A 22,050-nucleotide genomic window follows, 5' to 3' on the forward strand; every position below is an offset into this window, starting at 1 on the left:
ACCTCAGTGAGACTAGCAGAGGTAATCACAGCCAATCAACAGGGAGCTGCAGATGGACATCTGGTCTCAGAGTGAAAAACACATGGTTCCAGTTGGAGATGGCTATTGGAAGTTTGAAGGCTAGAAAATGTGGATTTGAAAAGTTTGCCTGGGTTTAGCTGTCATTGAGACTGCTCTAACTACTCAGCCAGGTTCTTCTGAAACTTCTTTTGATTTATTTTTGTGTGTTTAGTAGTTTTTCTCCAGTGTCCCTCAAGTTAAACACATGCTCTGATTGCATTTTTTTTGCTCTGATTGCATGCTCTAACATATATTTTTAATTTCAGCAGTCTAATTGATGGTGATCTTGTTTCAGAAATTTGAGTGCTTTTGAAAGGCAAGAGTCAATATCTCTTTTTTCCTAGTAAGGCAATTTTGAATGCAGTACATTTCTAGCAAATTTTAAGTGCTGCATTCAGCATGGGTGTGATAGTGGCTTAAGATGTTTGTATCCAGGATACTTTCTTATTTTTCATGCCCCAAATAAATCACATGGCTGCAATGGACCTTGAGCTCTAGTTCATCTTTCTGTCCTGTGATAGGATCAACTTCTACCAATTCCTTATATATGTTTATTTAACTGCTTCTTAAAACCTGTGACTTGATCCAGTGTTTTATTCTCCTTATCTTTGAAGGCTACTAGGAAATTTGAATCTTCCTGCCTGCAGGTTAAGGTCATCACTTATTTTCCTGCAAATCATGCTACAAAAAAATTTGTTCTCTTTCTTTCTGCAACAACCTTTAAAGCATGGAAGACTGCTCTCACACTTGAAATAAAAATTATTCTGTTTTACCTAACCTGAAGAAACATGGTTTATTCAACATTTTCTCATATGTCTTGTTTTCTCCACTTCTAGTTGCTCTGCTTTGGAGGTTCTCCACTTTTTACTGTTCTCTTTTTTTCTTGAAGCATGATTTCCTTCAATATGGTGTTTAACAAGTACTGAACAGAGCGGTAGGATTACCTGACAAGCCCATCCATCACACGGTATTTGTCTATATCCACCAAACCGTAATGTTTGCTTTATTTACAAAAACATGATCCTCATAATCAATGTGTGATGCAGAATAAATTCAGGCATACTTTTCTGGAGAAGAAACAACTTATTTTCCTTATTGTTTTGTGCATATGATTACTCCTATTTTAATGCAGAGATTACTACCAGCCCTTTGTACTTTGGACTTTTGTGCTGATGTTTTCCTGTGTGCTACCTCCAGTTTGCCAAGGTGATTTGGAATTCTTATTCCGTACTCTTCTGCCATTTATTTCAGACTGGCTAGCAGAGTAGTCTGGCCTTTCCTCTGTCCTTCTAACACATAAAAATGTCATCTACAAATGAATAACAATTAATAAAAGAAATACTCCAGAGCATTACCTATTAGAGAGGAAAACACTACGTATAACTGGATTTGGGACAGACACTATGGAGCCTCATTCAATGTCAGCTTCCATTGCAGCCATGAACTCTGATAGCTCTTCCCTGAGACTGACTTTCTGAAATCATCTGAACTATATTTTCCTAGCTGATGTACGACGTGTCAATCTAGGCAATATTGAAACGCTTTCTGAAGCTAGGCAACACACATTGCCAGGGAGTAGAGAACTGACTGTTATCTGATTTTATAAATGGTCATTTGTGTTTCGTCTGCCAAATCCAAAGCTCTTCCCACTTCCTAGACAGAATACCTGGCTTTTAGAAGCTGTTCTTAATGTATCCTACATTATCACAGTTAATGTTGTTTTACTTCCTCTGGAATATGACTGTTGTGCCATATCAAGCAAAAACAACAAAAAATTAAACAGTATTACATGTTGCAAATGTTTAATGAATATTTCATCTGAAGACTCACATTATTCCTAGCTGAGGACTGAGCTTGTCAGCAATTCAAAATATTCTGATGAGGAAAAAAAAGCACTTTGCATTTAAAAACTACAAGAGAACATAAAATTTTTGTCCTGCAGGAAAGTGCTAAACTGTTCCACTTGCTTTTAGGGAGTGTGACAGGTAAAACAGCTATTACCACTCTAAAATGGGGCTAGAGATTTGCAGAACAAGAGACTAAGATACCTTGGTTGACCCTTCTGATTATAAAATGGATGACTCTTCATACTACAGAGTATGGATGATGTTAAGGTATGAGGGAGCAAACCAAGGATCACAGATATAGATCAGTAAATTAAAGAAGAATATAACTAGATTTGGCTTTGCAGCAGAAAGCGGTACATGGGAAGAAAATGGTCTTTTTTTTGGTCAAAATACTGGAGTCAATGAGTAGTGTAATAATTTAGCAAGCCAGCTGTCAACTCTACTGAGGTTTCAGTTTCACAGACTTCAGTGCAGAAGACTCATGGTGCTTAGAGATGCCCATGTCCACTGCATGCTTTGTGCAGTGAGAATCCTTTATTGCTCCCCTCCTCCTGCCAGTAAAATAAAAATACCAACAATTTCCTTCCAAGGGTACTGTGAGGATAACTACATTACAGGTCCTTGAAAAATGTAGGATAGCAAGAACCATTCAGATACTGAAGATCCAAACCTGGTGTTATATCTGGAATAAAAATAGGGAGTTACATTAATTTTTTTTTGATAACAATTGATAGTATTTTGAGTACACAAGAGCAATTTGCAATATTTTTTGCTTCTTAGGCTCTTTATAATAGTTGTGGGAGTTTTTTTTAGTGGATTTCTATCCCCTCCCATTTTAGCTCAAATAAACTGGGAAGCTAAAAATACAAGAGTTTCATTCAAAGTCTATGGGAATAAGATGGCCATGACATGCCTATAGCTCTCTCTGAAAATGCTTTTTGTCTCTGGAGAGATCATATTGAAATGGTTGTGAGTAATACGTTGTGGGAGTTTTTCCCTTTAACACAGCTGTTGTTTTAATCATATGCCAAGGACTTAAAACAATTGTGATTTATCAGCTAGGGAAACAGAAACTTGATGTTGTACTCCTTGCCAGATTTTGTGTGATTGGATGAGTATTTTTGTCTGTTTTTATTTTTCATGAGGAAAAAATATACTTTCTATTTTGTTACCTTTTCTAAAATTAGAAAATTGGATTGGGGTAGAAGTAGACTATGTACATGGTATCATAATCCTGAAATAGTAGATGAAACACCAAATTAAATTACAAGATAAGGACAATAATAAAAACTTCAAAATTATTTGCTTGAGTAGAAAATACAATTTTATGGTTGTAGATTTATAAAGTTAAATAGTGGCTTTTATTCAATATGTCACCCTTTCTCAATATATAAATCCATGCATTATTATAATGGTGAGATGGGAGCAGGTTTGGTGCCCTCATGCAGTGCCCATTCTCCTTCTTTCTTCATTTTTCCTGTTGATGGAAAGGTTTAAGAAAAGGTTGGTATCATAATCATTTGGCTGGAATTACCTGCTCATGTGAGCTGTTACAGTTACACGTAAGGGAAGACAAGAAGATTCCACTAGAAGGCAGACACAGTCTGGGAGCTCCATGACACAGCTGAAAGACATAACACAGAGTATATAAATTTTAATCTTTCCTCCTTTCTCACTAGCTTCTTAGGCTCTTTATAATAGTTGTGGGAGTTTTCTTTAGTAGAATTCTACCCCTTCCCATGTCAGCTCAAGTAAACTGGGAAGCTTCAGTGGTTCTGTGATTAATCTGTGTCAATGCTCTCAGGGTCATGGTGTGATAGTTGGGACTGTCCTGTGCAGGGCCAGAAGCTGGACTTGATGATTCTTGCAGGTCCCTTCTAACTCAGGATATCTCATAATCTTTCTTTCTGAGGTATGCAGAAAAAGAGGACTTCCTCACTGGATGGAAATGAAGTATATTTTACAGCCTTCTAGGCCCTTTTCTTTACTGCCACATGTACTAAAGTTTTGCTTGTTTAAAACCAGGAAGAAGATTAATCTTCTCAGCCATTCTGAGTAGTTGCTAAGAGAACCCAAATTCCAAATTCAAAGACCTTGTCTGAGGGTAATTAAGCTGTGAATTTGAGTGTCCATGCTTATAAAAGATTTAGACATAACCTTCTGTTCTTCTGTGAACCTCTAAGGAAAAAGTGATATTTTAAAACCAATCAGTGCAGTTTTATTGGGGCACTTTAACTTAAAAAAGGTGTTACTTTTTCTTCTACATTCAACATTTGTTTTTACTAGGTTAGCCAATGTAATGTCCAAGTGCTTTTCTTTTTTCTTTTTGTTTTTAGGTAATTCTTTCCAAGGTTTTGCTTTTAATCTCCAGTCTTGTTTGGCACCTTAAGGTGTGGATAAAGTCTGCAGTTTAGCCTTCTTTTCCTTCCTTTCATCCTAGCTGACGTATGAATATTTTGCTGATATCACTGTCAGATCATAGAAGGATCTGGTGCTTCCAGAGGTAATGGCTAACCTTATTCAGATAGATAAAGAGCAGTTTAGGAAATATGTGACATGAAGATTGAAAATAAGAGAATAATGAAAGGAAAAGCATATAGTAGTAAAAGGATAATAATTATTATTGGCTTTGTTCAAAATGCATGATGAGTCAATTCAACGACATCAGTTTAGGCATCCTCATCCTCCTCCCCTCCGCTGTTGGTCATTATCGTGCAGAATGTCACATCTAAAGTTAGTGCTATGAGAAAAGGGTCTGATTTTTGCACCCCATTCTGGAGAGACCTTAGCATATCCTGATGTGCTATAAAAATACTTAGTTTTATTTTTACTGTTTTAAAATGTGCAATTCATGAGTTGCAATAAGAAAAACAGACCACCCCTCCCCAAGTTCCTCCAATAGCTCAAATAGACTCTTCCATGGTAGCTCATGATGGTGCAAGTCATACATATGGGGGATTAAAACTAGGGGATTCACCCTGTTAAATTCACTGCCTTTAATTTTGTGCAGGTTGTCTGATAATTTATTTTTAAAAAGCCTCAATAAGATCACAGCATCCAAGTGACGTCTGCTTCCCTCTGCAAGTATCAGTGATCACTGAAGACATTTCTTCCTCGTGGTATTTCTGTGATACCAACTCTCAAGGGGCCTACTTACCCTCTCTTCTAGCATGTATTATGCTTTGGATATCATGAAAATAAAAGGCAGGGCAGCTGGGCACCTGTTGATGTGTCCCATTTCAGAAATCCCTTCTAGTAGGTCAGATTGATTGGAATCACCTTAGCCAAGAGATGAGCTTTAAGCATTAGATAAAAGGTCAAATAGCTAAAAGACAATTCAGCTTACATCAAGGTTACTGAGTTCTATACTATTTCACTTTAAAGTAAAACTTGGTTTTGTATATTACCTATTCCTTAATTGTGTTTTTCAGCCTTTTCTCTTCCATGTCACCCCAAGCTAGACTGCCTTAGTCTGTGTCTGTGCCTTGCAAAGGAAACTTCTTTTTTCACTTCTAGCAGCTAAATGCTTGAAATCTGATAGTATTGTGGACAAGGAGGAAAGGTTCCTGACTTCCTTCTTCCTTTCATTTCTTTCTTCTTTCCTGATTAATTTGATAATAGTTTTTACTGTATACTCAAATTATCAAACATTTTCTGCTGGTTGCTTACGTATTTTCCCATCTTCTGAAGGCATGTTGGTCAAACTAAACCAAAAATTAAGAGAAATAATAAATGCATTATCTTTTTCCTAGATGAACGGGAATTGTGAAAGGCTAAACAATGATGTTACTATGACACTCATAATCTGAAGAATGCCCCTCACACACAGATCTTTCTTTCTTTTTGAAGGCAAATTTTACATTCTTTATTCTGTGAAGTCTATCAAGCACTTTGAATGACCAGTGTCTTGTTGAAGGTGCAGATCATGTGCATGAAAAGAGAATAATTATGGTAACATTTAAATGGCAAATTCATGATAAAACTCTTCAAAAGGACAAATATTACCATATGAATGTAGGAACTGTAGCTCTATTACAAATAGGATTATTTTACCTACTATTCTACAAGTCAAATGCTTATTTCCAAGCACTTGCGGTTTGCACAAGGAAATACAGATTCAGAGCCAAGGAGAAGGTTACCACTCACATAAGCACAGCAAAAACAGGATGGCTGCCCTAATGATACTGATTCCACTTGATTTTTGGGTTTTGCATGTAGTCACCTCTGTCATCTTTCTTTTTTTTTTACCTTTGAATATTATGAATGTCAGCCAATTCAGCAAAGGTGGTAAGCATGTTCTCAGTTTCGACCTAAGTGGTAACATTTATCTGCTTATTTTAGAGAGACCTAAATGACGTTCTGAATTATCAGCTGATTTCAAAGCCTACACTCATTCACCCTGTGAATTTAACTTTTAACTTCATGAGGAAGAAGATTAGCTATTCTTTCAAAGTATTCCTTTGTTTTTAAAAAAGAGTAATTAAGGTTTTCCATCTTTATCTTATGCAATTTCCAAAGTTGGCTAATGAAACAAGCCAGGTGGTTGAGGCCAGGTGCTACGATATTCCACTGCTGCTTAGTGTGACTCAATATAAGTGTGTTTTGTTAAAAATATGACTTTCTTTTCCTGGTCCTTTTCCCTGTAGATACTGCATACATGGTGGAGGCTGTTTTCTTTCTGACTTGACTTTTTTTGTTTCCTTACATGTGAAAGGTTTTGAATCAGATACAAAACAGTCTGTATTCTACCAGAGGAACTGAAAATTAAAGTGTTCTCTCACGGTGGGTTGAGGTGGTGGCTCAGTTGTACCTTTTTACCGCAGTGCTGGAGCAAAGCATGTGGATACAGACTTTTCCAGTATTATGTCGTTCTGTCGAGTAGACCAAAAAAATAATAATTCTCTGCATTTGAGACAGTGCATAGTCATCTGTCTCCCTATTAACAAGTTTACAGTTTGGCTACTTATTTTGATGAGATCCCAGTTATGCAGCATTAGAGAGCAGATGTTCCGGTGTAATCTGATAGTAATTTTTACTCTATTTTCTAATTTGTAGTCAAGGATAGATAATTTGATGAGACCAAGGCTTCTGTCTAACCTCCACCCTACTTTACCTCAAGCTGATCCCTTGACCTCAAAGAAAGAACAAACAGTTCTGCAGTAATTTCTTTTTTTTTTTGCATGTGTGTACTGTACCTTAGCTGTGTTCACATGAATACAGAGCACCAATGAGATAATTCTGAAGAGACTTTTTCATCCTTGCTAACCTTTGTCAATGGTTGGAAAATAATTTTATAGCAGATTTAAGCACTCATTTTTTAAGAGCAAATTGGAATAGAGGCTTTTTGGCAGTAACAAAAATGGTATGCTAAAAATACTTGTTACGAGAATTGAGATGTAGAGAGTAGTAAACGAGGAAGATGAGCTCTGAAGGAGAAGATACCAGTAACAAGCTTGGTTTCAGCATGTGGTAATTTTAGAATTTGTCATGTCAAAAGGTTTTTGCACATGTCAATAGATTTGCAGCTGGGATTAGCAACTGATTTATCCCTGAGGTACAATCAATCATTTGAGCATTGTTGCTTCTTTTTTATGTTGTTGTTTATTTCTTAACTGCCCCAGACTGTGGTAGATAAAATCTTTTGTGCATAGACCTTTTTAATTTTGTAAACCTCATTTTATGTAGTCTATTGGTTAAACATCAGCACAGGCACACAAAACCAGATGGCATTGTATTTCTCAGCCTAAGAGCAAGGAAGTCAGGGCACTTGTTCATATTAATCTATCCTCTTTTGTGGCTACTTTAGTTGTTCACTATTTTAATCAGTCTACAGAAGTTTTTATTCAAAGAACTTGCCAATAAATGTGTGGCATGGAGATGTTAGTTTCAAAATCTGTATCAACATTTTTATGAGAGGTTATGATGGCAACACTACTTTTTTTCCCAAGATGTTATAGTAATTTTTGTTATGTCTGTGTATAACTATGTCCTTACTTTCCCTCTGGTTTTACAGGGCACAATGACTACATGTGTCCTGCTACTAACCAGTGCACCATTGACAAGAACAGAAGGAAGAGTTGCCAGGCCTGCCGACTGAGAAAATGCTATGAAGTGGGAATGATGAAAGGTGGTATGTACACAGCCATCAACAAATCTTTAGCATTGTTGTCTGCCTTCCTGCCTTTTAACTTCCTCAGGTAGCTGATATGGTTTCTAACTAAAGAAGGAAGCCACTGATTTTATTGAGCTGAAGTGTATTAAATAAAAATTATTTTATTAAATAAAAAATGAAAAACTCCCAAATATCATGTTATCTTGTCCAAATTTGCATCAAAAATAATAGGAACATTGATTTCAATAGAATTAGAATTCCTCTCTTACTATTTTTAACTCAGTATTTTTGGTCTCTCAGGCTTCGGATCCTGGTGAACGAAATTTAACCCAAGATTTTGCAGCCTTTTGCAGTTCAGTGTGACGAACATTGGTAGTCTCAAATCAGTCCATATTCATTTAAATAAACTTCTGGATTTGTAATTCTTGTTCTGTGAAACCTGGAAGTGAAAGCTAATTCCTCTGTTTTGGAACTGTACACATATGTTAGATATGAATTAATTTCATCCAACAGTATTAAAGGCTTACTCATTTTATAAGAACTGAGATAAATGTCACTTTCCTGGAACATGTGTAATAACGATGTCTTCTTGTAGCCTGCTAAAAATTTCATATTGCTTTTATTAATAGAGAGTAATAAGTAGCTGTATGGAAACCTATATCTACAGGAAAAATTTAGCAAACTAATACGTGCTCAGAGAAAAGATTAGATCCCATGTCTTTTTTGTGTAAACCAGCTAGTTTAGATTACAGACTGGTTGTCCCTTTCTTTGGCACACCTAACGCTTACTTATGCCACAGAAAGTCTGGAGCATGAGAGAAGCGTAGCTCATCACATTTGTCCTTTCCACAACAAAGGATCATGTTTAAGTCCAGCAAAGGTAGGCCAAGTCTGGAAATCTTAGGAGAAAAAAGGAAAGACTAAAGGAAAACCGGTCAGTTGCTGCACTTTGAGGTTGGACCTGCATTTTTCTCAAGTCAAGGATTAGGAAAGGGCTGAGACTGATTTTGTTCATCTCAGTTTTGGGATGCAAGCAGGAGGAAGATATAAAATCTCCTTTTGCTTCTAGAAGTTAAGACAGTAGTTGATTTTTTTAATGAGATTTTGTTTATTGATCTGAACATCCTGGTTTATGTGGCTAGAACTCTTCAAAGTGTATGTAGTTAATGTCACAGCTATGATCCAGAGAAGTTAGAACTTCAGGCAAGGCAAACTAAAACCAGAGAATCCCATATATGAATATGCCATGCAGATTTAGCTTTGACATATGGCAGATCATAGCTAGGATTTATAATTATGCATTATGTTGATGGCATTACATTTTTCATTTGGCACATTTACATCCAATTGTGCTTACACGTATTTAATTAATAATCCACTATACCAGTTTTATGTTTTTCATATCTCTTCTCTAAGATGCAGGTTCTAATAGGTTTCTGACTATTCTATATGTAACTGTTTTACTCTCATAAAAATTGTAAAGATTTCTCAACTAGCATTTTGTAGATTAAAGTAGTCCAAAAGAAATACTGTAATTCTGCCGAAATTTTCTTACAAATATAAATGTCTGGAATCTTTATTTCATACAGTGGTTCTCACTTGAAAAAACTCCTCTGGATTTCATCCTTTCCTTTTAAAATGTTGTAAGATTTCTATAGTGACTGCAGGAACTGGCAGTTCAAAAATAGTTTTGTGGTTGTTTTAGTTGGTTTTTTTTTGATTTTTTTTGGGTTTTTTTAAGAAACTAAACTCACAGTTTACAAAGAAGAAGATCAGGATCGGCATAAATTTTATCTGCTCTTATAGTACTACTAATAATGCATGAAGTCCATCACTGGTTCATAGGCAAGAGTTTTAAAATATTATTTTATGAAGTCTTGGAAAAAAATCTCAAGATCCCTCAGTTACAAGTAATAAATCTGTCATGCCTGCAGATGACTTCAGGGAAGGTGAAATTAATGTAGATGAAGTAAAACATTCAAAGTTCTTCTGGAGTCATTACTAATCCCCTACTGTCCACATAGATATGGGGGGGAAGAAAAAACTTTCTTCTAAATCTAGACCCTTATAATTGTCACATTTCTCTCAGATGAAGATAAAGGTTAAGTGAATATTCTTGCTATGCCATCTGGTTAACTTTTAAGTCACAATGTTTAAAAGTTTGTTGGTTTTTTTTCTCATTTTTTCTGAGGAGAGCTATGAAGATTTTCTTTTAATAGATATAATAGAACTTTTCTTCAACATACTTAAATGATGTAGCTCTGTGGTCAGCTCAAGGTTCACATTGTTCTCTAATAATTCCTAGTTCTTGTGATTGGATCTTTTAGTTTAAATAATCTCCTAATTTTCATGTTGAAGGATTTGCCTTTTTTAAGGCATTTCTATCATACACTTGAATATTCATTTGTGTCTTAATCTCACTTTTATCTCTATCTCCACAGTTTGCTTATGATGATACAACTTTCAGATACAGTGGAAAACATCTTTCTTTCCCCTAAAAGTAATCTCAGGTTTTTCTTCTCCACTAAATTAGCTGAGGTTTCTCAATAAACTAAAAGTTCCCAACTTCTGACTTTTATCTGCCATTTAAGTGATACAAGTAATAATTGATATTAAATATTGACTTTCAGTAAATATTGGGAAAGGTATATAAAATCTTCATTAAATGTCTCTGGTTAATTCTAAACATAGAATATAGAGTAACATAGGATATAGAATATGGTTGCTGAGGTTTTCCTCACAGAAGGTCACTTAATGTAGCATGAAAAAGTTCATATGTATTATTTTTAGTAGAGTGGACACAAGCAAAACATGTTTTTGAGGCTTTAGTTAGAAAAAAATGCAGTGTTCAAGTGGCCCTTGAACTGTATCGTAGGAACATTTACTTATGAGTTCCTCTTATGAGTTCCTGTGGAAATTTTATTGATTTTTTTTTTCTTCCCTGTTCTTGTGTCTTTTAAAGACTTCTTTCAGTACTGAAGAGTTATTTTCTTTCTCTCCTCTTGTGTTTGCAAGTGCTTCCTTCTGCATCTGTTACTGTGCTGCTTCAAGAGACAATTAGACTGTGAGACTCTCTGCTGATGCAGTTGCCATCTGAGGTGTAATTTACAGCTGTTATATCTTGTCCAAATGCTTCATTCTCTCTTTCTGAATAAACCCAAAGGACCTTAAAATTATATGTTATTATTTAGTCTGTGCTCCCCCGTTTGTACGTGAAGTGGACACATTAAATAAGATTCTTGTCATGTCTCTCTTATTTCTGTTCCTCCCTCTTATTTCTGTTCTGTAGCAGGGGAGAGTAGCCTTGTTTTTGTTTACAATCCACTGATGCCTTGAAGGTTGTTTCTAGTCTGGTTTGGAGAAGTGTACTTCAACTTACTTTCATATGATGGAGAGTCCCAGCTTCCAAGTGGAGTTGTTACAGCAGTTGCAACCCTGAAGCTCCAACCATATGTAAGGTGCAGGTGATCTGTGCTCCAATACAGACCTAGTTTTCCCTTTCTCCAGTGTTTTAAAGGTTTTCTGATGACTTGGCTCCAAACACCCTGATTTTATGAAAGCAAAAGCACCTTGCTTTATTGCTTTTTATTAATTATTTTTATAGTGTGGTAAGTGAATGAGGTTTCTAGTTATTAGTGTGCTACATTCAATGTAGTGACAAGACAGATTTATCATTAAGTGCTGTGTGGGATCAGAGCAACAGGATGTTAGTGGAATTCATGGCTATGGCAAAAAATTGCCATAATGTTAAATGCCAGAATCTTAATGAAAAATCCATTATTTACCTGATATTTTGCCATGTTTAACCACCCTGACACCTACATAATTCTTTCAATTGTCGAATGCTGATGGCTTCCCAACATCAAATCATAGGAGATGTGGCCATTAAGGATTTGAGTGCTCATGTGCTAGGTCCAGATGGTGATTATGTATATGACATGGGGTTTGAACAGCCTGAAATCTCATGCTGTTGAGAGAAGATTCCGTGTACTTTGTTGTGGTAATGAAATTACAGTGTTATAGCACATTTGAAGCCTACATCCTTCAGTGTTACTCTCACAAAGTATCTGAGAACACTTCAGAAATTACTGCAGTACAGCCAAGGGGGTGAAACTCTGTGCTGGCTGTAACAGGGTGCTAAAACCACATGACATTTGACTGTAGAAACTTTCATTAACTCCTATAGATTGGAGTCTCCAGGCTCCAGTTTTTCTCTTACATTCTTATGAACTAGTTACCCAGGTCTAATCCAGTTTGGTTCACTGTGACAGTCTTGCTGAAGTTTAAGATACATTTTTACAGGGAAAATGAATAAACAAATTTTCCGTCCTCTCAGAGCAGGACCTTGCTGATTTTTGTCTTTAAATGGAGGGAGCTGTGCCTCCTTGCTGAATTCTATATTTATTCATGTAAAGAGGCTAGACAGTTATTAAAATCATTTACCAAAGTAGAAGTAAATTGATGTCTGATTCAACCACTGGACAGGCTCAAGACCTTCTACATTTTCATGTAATTATCTTTTAATGAAATATTTTATTTAAAAGAGAAATTAGTGAAAGAAGGAAAATGGATTGTGGATGTGGAATGAGTCAGGTTTGTTCAAGGAGAACCTCAATGATACCTATTAGACATACTGTTCTGTACTCAGCCAAATAACTGTGTAGGTGGGGCCTGATAAATGTATGAGGAAATGAACTTTTTAAAGTTGTAATTGTTGGGCTGAAATCATGTACTCATGTATATTTGAAGTAAAATTTTGTGAGTTTACAGCAGTTTTCTGGGAGAAAAGGTGGAAATGAAATCAGATTTTTAGTGAAATGTTTCTTTCTCCTCTTTGCAAACATACAAAGTAGATCACTGCCATTGAATTGTACCAAAATATAATATTCTTGTGTTCTGCCCCCAAAGTTAGAAAGAGAGACCATTGTTGTGAACATCTTTGCCAAAAATGCTTTATCTTGCTCTTCCACTTCATAAAATGATCTGTGCTAGAAGGAACTCTAGGATGTCTTTTGTTTAGCCACCTGCTCAAAGCAGGTTCAACGGTGAAATTTTACACGGTTAAGACCTTTTGCAGTCAGGTGGAAATGGGACAAAATGGGACAAATTTTCTTATGCTTAATTATATGCTATAACTGGATATGTATAAAAAATAATACTGCAGAATTTTTTAATGTATAATTCTTGAACACTTATTTGAGATTGTAAAGCTGATTATAGTTGTATATTTGTTTACATTCACTTGGCCTTTTAATACTTTTTTCATTACTTGAGTAATTCCTAGAGTACTAGAGCTATAAGCAAGCTCAAGAGGGACTTTTTACAAGATAATTTAGTGGTAGGACAAGGGGTAATGGCTTCAAACTGGAAGAGGGTAGGTTTGGATGAGACATTAGGAAGATATTCTTTACTCTTAAGGTGGTGTTGTGACACTGGAACAGGTTGCTCAGACACATTGCCCCATCCCTGGAAGTGCTCAAGGCCAGCTTGGATGGGGCTCTGAGCAACCTGGTCTAATGGAAGGTGTCTTTACCCATGGCAGGGAGGTTGGAACTAGATGATCTTTAAGATCCTCTCCAACCCAGACCATTTCATGATTCTATGATTGTATGATTCCAGTTCTTCTCTTGGTTTAGACACTTGCAGTTCAGTTCTAACACTTAGTCCTGGTATCAGGCCAAACACCTTCAATACCCAATTAATTTAACTAATTTTTAAAATGCAGCAATTAAAATTTCTCATTGTCTTTGAGATTCATACCACTGGACTGATTGTCCTAAACCGACTTCCTTTCCCAAATCGTGGTTGATGTAAAGGTAGAGAATGCTCCTGTAAAGGCTTTATTGTGATCCCTGAAATGTCTATAGGCTCATTGTAAATATTGTCTAGAAATGGGGTGGTTGCCATACTTAATGTAACCAAAACTTGGTATGATTTTATCAGGAGTGTCAGCACTGAAAAGGACTCATTTGAATGATGGATTAATTGAACTTCTCTTGTTTCACTTCTACGTGTCCTCAGATGCTCTTTAAAACATGCTATGACTGCAAAAGATTGAATACAATAATACAGATTAGGATGAATCATGCCTCACACCTTCATCTTTAATTAATAGATCATTGGTTCTCAAACTGTGCATTATGAATAGTCGAGACCCCAAATGACATTTGTTTGCCTGTTAACAGCTGGTTTTTTGTCACCATGTCTTTAAGAGTTTACACGGAAGACCAGTTTTATGATTTGCATTCTAGTTGGTAGGAGTTCTGGGGCACTGAGATGTCATGTGACATGGTCACAGAGCAAACTGGGAGCAGAGCCAGGACTTGAACCTGAGTATCTGAATCTAAACCCTGACTGTGACTACTCTCTCCCTCTGTCTCCAAGAGAAGGAAGTCTTGATTATAGAGGAGTTTGGAAAAGGATAAGAGATCCAGTTTGGAAAAGGATAAGAGATATTTTTTGAAAAAATCCCCACTCACATAAATAGACATACAGCATTCATCCACTCAGGAGTAGAAAAGACTGTAACATCCAGGTGCACAGACCATTATTTATTTATAGTACTGAGTGTCTAGATATCCTTGTCAGAAATCAGGCTATTAAGCACTGTCACCTGGGGAGGTGTGTTTGAGATTAGACATTAAATTCTGATTAATCTTTTTAGAAGATTTCAGACAATGTTTCTCATTTAAAGTAATTGTCAACACACCTGGGTTTTCAGCACAATTTACATTTGTGTTTCATTTTCTGAAAGAGAAGTGAGAATTAAATAAGGGGCTGATTGTCTGAATCATATTCGAAAGAAGTATTTATTAGGCAATAGAATTTGAATTTCAAAAGTGGTGTTCCTTTTCCGTGACCAAATAATATATTTATGTAGAGAGAATCAAGCAGAAAAGTTCTCAAAATCTCAAAGGTTTTTAAAATCACTTTGGAAGGACTATTATGCTGAGATACATTATAATATTAGAACCTACATCACAGTCATAGCTTCAGCAATCTCCATCTGTTATAAATCAAGAATGAAATTATATTATTGAATGCTACTTACATATAGCAGCTACAGTGACCTTAAGTTTTAAAGGAAGCTGTAGGATTCTGTTTTATTTCCAATGAAGCTTTATAAAGCTACTGAATTCAGCAGAGGTGTGCCTAATGAGGCCTATCTGTAAAGTGAAGTTGCCATAAGAGGCCATTAAAAGACAGCTGCCTTGCTTGCCTCCACCCTTTGGACCCTAAACCCAGTTGTGCTTAGACACTCGGGTTTGTGTCCGTAAGGGAACTGTTGGCTTGTTCACACTGTTTTACTTCTGCAGTCCCTTACTTTTGCCAGTGGTAGCAGTGACACCGAAGTGAGCCTGGACTGAGCCCCAGAGGCCTTCTCCCAAGAGTTTAGTAAATCCTTCCCATACTTGGGCATTTGAAGAGAGGCTTTTGAATTTCTGGCCTCTTCAACCCCAACTTCAATTTCAGAAATGTAGGTGTATGTTGTAGGAAAATCTGGTTTCTTCTTTTGCGAACACTGGTGTAAAGGATTTGTGTGGCATCTCTGCCATGGCCTGTTCTGTGCATTCTCCCTTAACGCTCTGATCATCAGCCGGGCAATTGACACTCTGCGGCTCTGACAGACACCTTCTTATTTATAATATCTTTTATTTACCACATACATTTTGTCTTTTATTGTCAACCAGGGTTTGTTTTACAAAACACTAGAGATTCTTTCTCTCTAAAATAGAAATTCTTTCTCTCTGTCAATTTTCAACAGGATGCCAATGATGTAGGTTGGTCTTGAAGAGCAACAACATTGTTTAGAAGAGAAGCTGTTTCCAAATACATTTGAAATACTCTTTTGACAAACTGACAAAATTATAAGCTGTTAATGCTACAAGGCTGTGCGTGTATATAGAAGTGTCAAATATCTCTTATCTGGGGTCTGCTGACAAGGAGCAGAAGTGTGGACAAAGAGCCTCAGGGTCAAAGGTTGTTCCAGACTGGGAAGTTAGCTGGTAAACCATTTACCCATCACCATTTCCAAAACCAATCACAGGTGTATCTTTTTGCTGCCCTTTTGAATTTAAAAAAAAAAAAGAAGCCGTCTTCCTGCCATGATTTCCCTCCCCCTTCAAGTGTGGCTACAAACTGTTGATTGGCAAAATTTCTAGTAAGAAAGAAATTGAAGAATATTATATAAAGCAGCTCATAGGGAATATATTTAACTAGAATAGAATTTGAGATTATACATATATCTTCAAATCTAAAATGCATTATTCTGTAGTTCACACACAGCCAAGCAAATTTGATTCTATTTGGTCTCCCCCTTTTCTTCCTCTAAATATTCTCGAGTATTTTATATGAAGGTATGAGGTGGAACTTTGTTATTAGCAGTAGGGAGGAAAAAAATGGCTGTTGTATGGCTGAGATTCAGTGCTCATTCAATCCATTTTTAACTTAGGAATTTTAGTTTTAACAATCTGAAATTTATTTTTTATTTTGTTTTAAAGACGTGGGAAAATACTAGTGAAGTATTTCATATGGTTAATATTTCTTTCACAATCATAGACTCATAGACTCTTGAGTTGGAAAGGACCTTAAAGATTATCTGGTTCCAACTCCCCTGCCATGGGAGCATCATATGCAATTTTATTGTCCAGATGCAATTGTATTGCTGATCAGGTTCTTATTATTTGATTCTATAATTACTTAGCAGTTTTGAAACCTGTCTCCATGTCTGAAAGTCTGACTGAATTTGCATATGAAGTTTTATAAAACTACCTTTGAAAATCTTGGCTCTTCCAATCGTGGAAATTGTTTTAGAGCTCTTGCAAGATGCATAATACTTCAATTTTTGCTAGAATATTGTTTTTCATAACACTTGACAATTCAGGTCCCTTTATTGGCTGAACTGTTAAATCAAAATTGATGCATTCACATATTTAAAAACTCTTACAGGATCATTGCACTTTTGGCAATGAAATTGTAGCTCGATAGGGTTGCCTTTTTTGGAATTAGAGACTGTGCATCACTATTACCTCTATTTAACAGAGACAAAATTTGATTAAGTTGAAGGAGATTTGGGAGCACTTGACTTTTTCAGAGAGATTCTCACTCCTATTTAGTCCAAGAAAATGAGTAAGTATGTTGCTTGTTCATCTAGGGGTTAGGTAAAGAGTTAATAGTAAGTTCTATAAATCTCTGATGAATATGATACTTTTACAGATTCAGAGACCTTTTTGTCTGTTATCATAAAAGCTGGTGATGTAATGCAGAAGGAATGCATACTCTTACTGACTTTTTTTTCAGATTTAGTCTCCACAAAATCCAGCAGTAAAATTGCTACTGTTGGTTGGTTGGTTGATTTTTTTAAAAATCCCAAAATAAAAATACAAGAATAAATTTGTGGGGGGCATCCTCCTCCAAACTGGTTATGTGTAGCTTTGCTTAATGCACCACTTTTTTGTTCTAAGGTGAAGAAAAACCAGTGGTATACTTTCAGATGAATTAAAAATAAAACTATTGTTCTTATTTAGCATCTGGTTTATTTGTAAACAGCTAAATATGCTTACATTTGCCACCTTTCCTCTGTTATGTAAAATCCTCATCACATTCTAGATTTACTTAACAAGGCAGGCCTGGACTAAATAAAAAGCAAAGCCAAAAAAACTCTGATCTTCCAGTAAGCTATGTGATGGAGACTTAATGCTGATGTTGCCCTACTTATATTTATTAACCTTTAATTGATTCTGTTCTCTATCACATTTGGCCTACAGCTTTCTAACTATACCACCTTCTACTTGATTCACACTGTCAATTTTGTTTCTGCATGGTGTGAAAGGGAACCTCTTCTTGTCTGTCCTGAACCTTGCATGGGGTATTTTCATTTGAAACCTTCTTGTATGAGAAGAGAAGCTTTAGTGTTTTGTACCTTATTCATCTTTTTGCTATTCCTGATTTCGTAGTCTTGTATCTGGCTTGCAGGCCAAGCAGATATAGTCAGTTTAGATATCTCTTATACCAAAGTTGTTTCACATTTCAAATCATCTTATCTGTTTTTCTCTTATCCCTTTTTTGTATATTTTTATATCTCTTTTTAATTTGGGAGGAACAGACCTGCATGCAGTGTTCACTGTAGTGTGCCTCACGATAATAAACTCTGTGATTTATGAAGTTGTTCTGTCCTCCCTTCCTTTCCAAGTAATTTCTAGCCTTCTATTTACTTGCTAACCTTATCTGATGTTTTTATAGTATTTTTCTAGCCCCAACTTCTTGTTTATGAATTATGTCAGCCCATCTATTTATGAGTATGTTGAACACCACAGACCACAAGGATGCTTTCTCTTTGAAAGAAAATTTCTAGATGAGCAGCCATAAAATTTTGAATGTGAGAAAGTTAACAAATGCTTTAGTTTCTGTGAACCATGAGGGCTCGTTCATGTGATTATATCTACATGTTTCACAGGGCAAGTTTAATTCAGAAACATTACATTGATACAAAGCATACAACAAAAATCTCTGTTACAGATGGAGCATGCCTGCTACTGAGTATTGCAAGGACGTTACCAGTGAGAGTATCTTCACGATGACGTTTTGCCAGAATAAGTCCTGTGTTTTTCTGAAGAGCAAGAATCTCCCATCCTCTCCTTAAAAGAAACTCTTTAGTGGTAGGAAAGATTGGTATTGCTGACTGAAAAATGGGAACAGCAATGCACTTGAGAATTTTGGCTTAGAAGTAGTTTAGGGAATGGGAAAATGTAGATAGGTTAAGTAATAGGAGTGATGAAAGTTTTATTGAACTCCCTTTATCTGAATAGATTAATGGAATAGAATCACAAAGCCTACTACATTTTGAATGAATTGGACATAAAATGCCTAATATCCAAATACTAATTCAGTGGAAATCTCACCATAGTTGAAGAAAGAGGAAAAGAGATCTAAAGATTGTCCCTGTTTCTTTGAGGCTAGAAAGGACACCTGCTGATGGATCCAAGATCTAAATGAAGGCATGCTGTATGTGAGATGGAAACACTGCCAACAAAGACTGGGATTCTAAAGGTTTAAAATTTTGTAGTGTGAAGAGATCTGAGCAAAGGTTGTTTTTCCCTTTCCCCAACCATTAGAAAGACCTGTATTGATTGCTTGCAAATGTTTTTGGTTTGGTTTGGTTTTATTTTAAATGTTTTCCCTATTGCTTGAATGGTTTGCATCTTTATTCTCTGTAGATATTTCTTTTGCTTTTCAAACTGTGATTAGTGCTGCTTTTTCATGTTGCATGAGAACTCCAGAATAAACCGCATCATAGCTGCCCTCTCCTCATAGCTCAATTCCTTGTGTGCTTTCCTTATTACTTCGTTGTCCTCCCTTGCCTCCACTTGATGATGGATTTAAGTTTTTGACTCAGTCTCAGAATGCCTGTAACTCCTCCACTTAGAGCCAGACTTAACCTTCCCTCTATGGTTGGAGCCCACGTGGGCTTTATCGCCATATTTTTCTTGTAACCTTTCCCCAAAGGAAGGTTTTGTTCCACTGTAGAGGTCTTACGTTGTTTGAATTGGTATGGCTGACTTGATAATATCCCAAGGTTCAGGGTCAGACAGTGCAAAGCACACTGCAGAAATGTGCAGTAATAACAATTTTCTGTTTCTGTTGTGGTTATTTCAGCCTTTTGGCAGTGGGTCTCCCATATTAGAATCTGAGGTTGCAATTATGTCTCCTTTTTGTACTTACGTTTATCTACTTAAATGGCATTCTTTATTGCTGTATAAGCTCATTTTATAATGGGAACTTTCTTAAGTGGTTTTTATATAATTATGAAGATTACTGGCTCAGTAATAGGGTGATGTTTAATTGAAATAATTGGTGACCTTAAGCAAAATATTCTAAGTAGTTTTGAGAGCTACTTCTGTGATCCATCTGACCCAGCAACATCATTAATTTATTGATGATCATTTATAGAATAAGGGTCTGTTAGAGGTTGGGAGATACTTTGAAGTTTTGGGCTGTAAAGAAATACTTATTTATTCCCAATGACTTCCTTTTGTGGGGCTAAGGCAGCTGTACAGTGTCAGTAGTCTAGAGTTCTGTGTGAGCCCAACTGATCTGAATTTTAGGAAGGAGTGCACTATTCCTGACACTGTACTTTTAAAAATAATTTTTCTGTCCAATTACTGCTGTAAGATTCCCTATATAGGAAGAAGTCTTCAGAAAATAAATCGAGTCAATGCTGCCTGGGTCTGTCAAAAGCATCTGCTGTTGCTTAAGCCAAGTGTATGTAATACTTAAGTTCAAGGAAAGGAGTTCATTATATTCTTGTGTGTCTCTAGGAATTCGGAAAGACCGCAGAGGTGGGCGAGTGATGAAACAAAAACGCCAAAGAGAGGAGCAGGATTCCAGGAATGGGGAGGCTTCTTCAACAGAGCTGCGAGCTCCCACCCTTTGGACAAGTCCACTGGTGGTTAAACATAACAAGAAGAACAGCCCAGCCCTGTCCCTGACGGCAGAACAGATGGTCAGTGCCTTGCTGGAAGCGGAGCCACCCTTAGTTTATTCTGAATATGACCCAAACAGACCATTCAACGAAGCCTCTATGATGACCCTGTTGACCAACCTTGCAGACAGAGAATTAGTGCACATGATCAACTGGGCAAAGAGAGTTCCAGGTAAGGAAAAAAAAGCCCTAGTCAACTATAAAACCTGTAGAACACAAACTGAAAAGAAACCCCCACATACTGATTTTCTGACTACCTATTCTTATTTAATTGAAATTGGTCATTTAAGTATAAATACATTAACAAAACTTACAACATTAATCAAATTTTATGTTATATTTGTCAATAAAATACTACAGTGCAATGTAAATGATTTTTGAGGAAAGATTTAGTTAAGAAAAGGTATTTTCCCCACTCTGTAGAATGTTGGGCAGTTTTTTTTTGATAAACTTTTTTTTTCCAGACAAAACTCAGCAAAATTAAAGGTTAAAAGAGATTATTAGTCAAATATAGTCAATTTGATCTAATCAAATTATGTTAACTATTTTAATCCTTTTAGTAAAGGGTTACTCTTATACATGTAATGTAAGTGATAAATTCAGCATCACTAGTAAGCCCATAAGTATTATTATGATTTATTTAATTGCCGGGTTCTATTTTTGACTGTGAATTAAAGATCTTTCATGAATTTTGGATTTGAAAAAAAAAAGTCCAGAATAAAACTTCTAGTATGATTTTTTTTTCATAATAGAACTAGATTTTTTTATCTTTATCATTTTGGTACACCATGATTCTGTCTTTTTCCAAAAGGAATTTTTTATTGACTGTATGTTACATATCATTCATGTAGTTCAATTAATCAATATAAATTAAATGAGAGAGTAGTTTTCTAGTTAAAGTTCATCACCTTTCAAAGTGCCAGTCTACACAAATACTCTTCATAAATTAAGATTTTAAAATTTATAAGACATTTATTGCACATGTTGTAGTTTTAGCTTGGTAAAAATACTGGCATACAAGGTAATTTATACTTCATAATTCACTGGGATTCTGATCTTTTAAGTTTTTACTGTAGCCATTTATTTAATTAAAATTATGCAGCTACTTTAGGAAGGGATGCTAGAGACAACTAACACAGCTCTCACCCGCATTACCTCAAAAGAATTACACCCAGGTTATGCCATTTTTATGTTTTCCTTCATTTAAACTTGGCAAGAGTGTTCCTGGTAAATCAATAACCGTGTCTTTTCCAGTCCTTAAGGGCTCCCTTTCAACCACTTTTCATATGTCACTTTGTGGGCTCCAGCTATGACCAATGAGAACCTGTGTGTGTTTAATTTCTCATCGTATCTTATAAGAAATCACTTGAGAATTTTATTCTTGACAAAGTCACGGTGGTTGAGGCCTGATCTACAGTCTGTTCAAGTCATGGGCAGGTTCTGCTGTTAATTTAGGTATTTTTTGCATCATGCCTTTACAAAAATGCTTTTGAAAAATGAACCTACGTGCATAGTGTTAAAGCTATTCACTATCAAAACAGACAAATTCA

At 36.0% G+C, this 22,050-nt stretch overlaps 1 protein-coding gene across 1 annotated transcript in view; it reads left to right on the plus strand.

The window, feature by feature from the left end:
- The window catches only part of ESR1 (estrogen receptor 1), a 162,978-nt gene that overhangs the window by 90,702 nt on the left and 50,226 nt on the right, over positions 1 to 22,050 (plus strand). The window contains 2 exon segments of the mRNA XM_048296803.1: positions 7,921 to 8,037; positions 20,337 to 20,672. Coding sequence (XP_048152760.1) covers positions 7,921 to 8,037; positions 20,337 to 20,672 — 453 coding nt within the window.

The sequence above is a fragment of the Corvus hawaiiensis genome, chromosome 3 (assembly GCF_020740725.1).
Source record: "Corvus hawaiiensis isolate bCorHaw1 chromosome 3, bCorHaw1.pri.cur, whole genome shotgun sequence".
NCBI lineage: Eukaryota > Metazoa > Chordata > Aves > Passeriformes > Corvidae > Corvus > Corvus hawaiiensis.